At 46.7% G+C, this 5,011-nt stretch overlaps 1 protein-coding gene across 3 annotated transcripts in view; it reads right to left on the reverse strand.

Annotated features, from left to right (window-relative positions):
- Nucleotides 1–995: 995 nt before the first annotated feature.
- IMP4 (IMP U3 small nucleolar ribonucleoprotein 4) overlaps nucleotides 996–5,011 on the reverse strand; it is a 13,277-nt gene continuing 9,261 nt past the window's right edge. For 2 of the 3 annotated variants that reach the window (XM_029937032.1, XM_029937035.1), the window contains 7 exons: nucleotides 2,873–2,956; nucleotides 2,081–2,190; nucleotides 1,870–2,002; nucleotides 1,618–1,772; nucleotides 1,442–1,536; nucleotides 1,275–1,348; nucleotides 996–1,192 (listed from right to left, as the gene is read on the reverse strand). In XM_029937032.1, coding sequence (XP_029792892.1) covers nucleotides 1,080–1,192; nucleotides 1,275–1,348; nucleotides 1,442–1,536; nucleotides 1,618–1,772; nucleotides 1,870–2,002; nucleotides 2,081–2,190; nucleotides 2,873–2,956 — 764 coding nt within the window. In that variant the 3' untranslated portion in view covers nucleotides 996–1,079. Of the gene's footprint in view, nucleotides 1,193–1,274; nucleotides 1,349–1,441; nucleotides 1,537–1,617; nucleotides 1,773–1,869; nucleotides 2,003–2,080; nucleotides 2,191–2,872; nucleotides 2,957–4,701; nucleotides 5,000–5,011 lie in introns of those variants that run through there. The other variant, XM_029937034.1, reaches the window with a different exon arrangement.

Consider the following 5,011-nt stretch of genomic DNA (forward strand, 5'->3'; position numbering starts at 1 on the left):
GCTATAAATCCAATGACAAGTGTCCTTATACGAGTCACACAAAGGAGACTGGACAGTAGAGGAAGATCATGTGACAATAAAGGCAAAAACCACCATACCGCAATTAACATGCCAAAGAACACAGACTGTTGGTAGCCAGCAGAAGCTGGAAGAGGCCAGTAATGGAGGAGGGGTTGAGAATACAACCAACATCTTGATCTGACTTCTGGTCTCCAAAATTGAAAAGAATGAATTTTTTTTGGTTTGTTTTAAGCCACCCAGTTCATGGCAATTTGTTACAGTAACCCCATGAAACTAACATAAAACATCATACTAGTCTGCCTTGTATGTATTTTGGAATTTCTGTAACTTACACAAACATTTTCGTGGCCTATTCTTCATGCACTGATGTGATGGCAAGAGAGGCTCCAGGAGGCCCTGGGTTCACGCGTGGGGCCACAAGTCATAGTCATCCTATGAGGTCCTATTGCCAGTCTCCTTCAAGATTCCTCACTAGGCCACTCCTGCTCTTGGGACCCTCAAGAGCATGTCCGCCTCAGGGTCTCTGCATGGAGTATCCAGATGTTCCCTGCTGCCTCATGCTGTCCTGTGGCTCTCAGGGTGGCTGTAGAGACCTCTCCACTCTCCATCCCCCTGCCTGACTTGTTTCTTCTCAAGCCTGCCCCATGTGGCGGGATGGATTTCTTTCTTAATGCCGTTGCTTGGGTGCATGCCGTAGAATCTTAACACATGTTCTGTGTAAAACGAGGGTCCTTGAGTACATACCAGTATCCATCCCCAGTCTGAGATGAGTTCTCAGAGGGCCCCTGACTTCCCAGTGACAGCAACATCAAATCTCCCAAACCTTCCCTATGGCTAAGGTGCAAGCCAGCAGGTTGTGCCTGCCTCATCCTAGACACAATATCAATATCAGGCCTCAGAATGTCCCTGAGCTGTCAGGTCCCCCCCTGAGGAGACCCCACACAGTCAGCTTAACCACACAGAGGCAAACAGGGTAGTGTGGCACATAGACACATAGACTTTATTCTGACTCCTCCCCTCCTCCTGGGTCCAGTCCATGTTCTGATCACTGAGTGGGCTCACTCAGCACTCAGAAAGACCCTCTTGCGTGCAGTGTTGGTATAGGGGTGCCAGCGCCACTCCACATCTGCGGTGGCCTCCTGCTCCAGCGTGCCCAGGCGAATCATATACACTGGAGGGATGGAGATGGGAACATTGTCATCTACACTCCCAGCAACACCCCCCACAGAAGTAGAATAAAGCCCCAAACTCACACTTCAGTTCAAAGCGAGGTCCAACCTCAGTCAGCTCCACACTGCGGTGGTTGGTCTTTCTATATACATGGTGCCTGGGGCAAGGGGAGGCAGGGAGCAAATGTGAGCCAACAATGAACAGCAGAAGGACACAAATGACACCATTCTAAGGCCAGCCCATGACCCACCGGAAGGAGATATAATCATCTTGGTTCGCAAAGGTGATGACCCGGTGGCTGTCATCTTTGGGCACGGGGAACAGGTAACGGAGTATGTCAGAGACCTGGGTCAGAAGGAGGAGAGTAGACGATGCCCAGCCTGGAACTCCCTTCCCCCAGCCCTCACCCTGTGGACCCAGACTCACCCGCTTGCCTAGGCGGGAAGAGAAGCCATGCATGATGAGGTGAGGCTTCGCCTCTGACACGGTTCCCAGGTCAGGAATGTCATGCCGCATGACCACATTGCACAGTGTGAAGTAAGCAGTGGGGCCAAAGGGCAGGTGGCTGACAATGAACCCCACTGGTGGGGCCAGGCAGGCCATCAGAGACCCACTCTGCTCTCAGACAGTCATCCCAGCAACCCCAGCAGACACCCTGTTCCTGCCTGTCAGACTTACCAGGTGTGCCTCGATGCTCATGGAACACCAGCAGGTCAGTGACCCCATTGGCTTTGCAAGCTCGCACCAATGCCCCCACCTCATGCCGGCCACGGTTCATGCGCTGGGCACCTGGGAACACCAACTTCATCTCCTGCACATGGACACACTCCAAGTAGGACTGGGGCCACTCATGCCTTAGCATTTCCCACTTGTTCCCCACTACTGGTACCTTTGCAAACATCTTGAGGCGAGAACTGGGATCTCGAGAGGTAGTGATCATGATCTTAGGATCCTCAACCCCTGCCCATCGATATTCATCATCCATGTGGTTGGTCACACCTGTCAGGGGCATGAGAGGCAAGAACAGGACATGGTCTTGGGAAGTAAAATGCTAACTTGAAGGAGGGTGAATCTGTCTAGAGAAACACTGTCTGGTAATACCTCCAACAGTGAAAATGCTCCACACCTGCACTGGGCAGGAAGCAGCTCTCCAGCTACATAGATTACAAACACAAGTGTGACTGAGGAACTAAAATTTTAAATTTGATTTAATTTTAGTTCATTTTAATTATATTTGTCACATAGGGTTAGTTGCTACCACACTAGCACAAGTCCAGATTGTTAGGCCAAAGGTAACAGACTCCCTTCCCTCATTAATGTCTTTGATACCTTTAATATTTGTTGGATAATGCAACAAATGAAACATGCCAATGAAGTGCCAGGAACTGGGGACATGGCAGCGAACAAAATGGACACTGTCTTGCCCTAGCAGAGTTCATATTCTAGTGAGGGAAACAAAAGATGAAACAAGAAGTGGGCTGATATTGCATGTAATGGAATTGAGAACACTAAAGAAGAGCAGTTCTGAGGTACCATCTGTGCAGAGCCATGAGGGCATTTGGGGGACAGTTTTGGGAGCAGAAGCCACATAGCCTTTCCTTCAAGGTGTTTGAGGAATGACATGGAAGCCAGCAGATTCAAGTGCAGGGAGAGAAGCTGGCCCAGAGTTGGGGAAGTTCACCTTCACCGCCGGCATCATCAAACTCCAGGGATCCCTGTAAGGCTAGAGCCTCCCTGCGTAACTCCGTGGGAATCAGGCGGTTCTCTGCAGGCAGAAGACAGAGAGGCTGAGTGAGACAGAAGCATGAATCCCTTATTTGAACAACACTGTGGCTTACACAAACTGTACAGACTTGATGAAAAAGTACCTTTTTTACTCCTTTCTGTGCAGAAAGAAAATACATGATTTTTTGACGGGGGGCGGGGGAGGGGGAAGGGGAAGGGGAGACAGAACAATTTGTTTTACATGCCAATCTGTTAACAATGGTTGCAGAAGTCTTCCTTTTCTATTGTTCCTGAGTTTCATGGTTTAAGGGCTTTCTATAATATTTAATCACAAATATATATTGTTTTTATAATTAGAAAAAAATTAACAAACTAATTTTTTAAAGAGTAAATCCAGAGTGCTCTGGATGAAGGTGGACCAGAAATCCTTAAACCCTCTGATAACAAAACTGCTCATCTTGCAGACTCTGCATAGTCAGTGCAGAGCCTGAGGTGGGACAAGAACAACTGTGACATCATGACCTCAGATGAAGTCGGATGCTTAAATGACTGAGGTGCCGCCCAAACTGCTAATCTTGATGCTTTGGGTCAGAGGTTTCTTTTGTGAACTAAAGCTTGGCAGAAGAACTAGGCGGTGGGCAGAGCTGAAGTACAGAGCTGAATAAGAACATGCTCTTGGACTCAGGATTTCTTTCCAATATGTCCTGGAGAAATTCTTGTACGTGGAAGAAAAGGTTCATAGCAGCAATGCTGTTCCTTAACTGCTCCAAACTAAAAATAAGCTCAATACCAAGTACAGGGAAATAGGAGCCCCCACTACACTCAATTGATCTTAGAAACAATGTTGAATGAAAACATAAAGCTGTGAAAGAATACACACAACCTGATAATTACATTTAAAACTAAATATCGAGCCGTATGATTTAGGTATACAAACAAGTATAACATAAGCACAAAGAAAAACAAGTTAACGGTTTATTTTTAAACACTATTCAATGTTGTGGTTATCTGAGTTGGGGAAAATATTCTTGAATTTCAATATATTGAGCATTTTAAATTTCTATTGTGGGCGGATAGGTCACAAGTGTTTAACACAATGCTTAATGCAAACATTTATATACAAAACATATACACTTTCTGTCTAAACCATAGGAAAATCAAAGTGAATGTAAAATAATTAGAGGCATTATGCTAAAGTACTCTCAGATTAGGAAACAAAGTTGCACCCGCACAAGAACCAAGAAAATCGGGATAAATACGGCATTTCCCATCAGGCATGTGTAACAAACGCTCTTCATTAGTATGACAAAAAGTAGAGAAAACACTTTAAAAAAAAAAAGTGGAGAAAATACTGCAGTTAGATCCTAATTAACAACTCCAATAAAATTAAATTCTCTACAATTTAACAGCTTTAAAAAGCAAGGGAATCATAACAATGCTAAAAGACAGTAAGATATTCTGTAAGATCCGTCAGTGGGAGATCCCACTTCCCTGGTTCGAGATCGACGCACACCCCAATCAGCCTCGAGAGTCGCCACTTGATGCAAACAGCAAGAGGTTTTATTCGGGGACCAGCGCGCTGGGGCTCAACTCGTATCCCACGCAGGGGTAGAGGAGAAGAGCCCCGAGGAGCGCGTCTCCTCGGAGGAACTTTTATGGTAGTGGAGGGGAGTGGGATACACAGGAGGGGAGGGGGAATTCATGAGAGTTACAGCGTCCAATCAGCAGGTTACATTATTATAGACAGGTATTACGACCAGTTATATTATTGTAAGTGACAGTTACTTTTGGCGGGATCCAATCATGATATCCAGGGGGCCTTTTGAAGTGACCCACCCGGGAGCAGTTCTTTTGCCTCTCCCGGCGACCATGGGGTTAACTCTGACACATTCTTTTGGTTGCTACACCCTGCTGCAAGTTCGGCCTTTGTTGCATCACCTGTTCTCTGATTGGCCCTTCATTCTTAACCCATGCTCACCCTATCTCGCCTGAGCCGATACTTTCCCACCCCTCAAGACTCTTGCCTGCAGGGTAGGCTATGGGGTGGGTGGAGGGGAGGTCACAGGGCTGATTCCCGTGAAATTTCGCTCTTACA

This window comes from Suricata suricatta, chromosome 4, assembly GCF_006229205.1.
Source record: "Suricata suricatta isolate VVHF042 chromosome 4, meerkat_22Aug2017_6uvM2_HiC, whole genome shotgun sequence".
NCBI lineage: Eukaryota > Metazoa > Chordata > Mammalia > Carnivora > Herpestidae > Suricata > Suricata suricatta.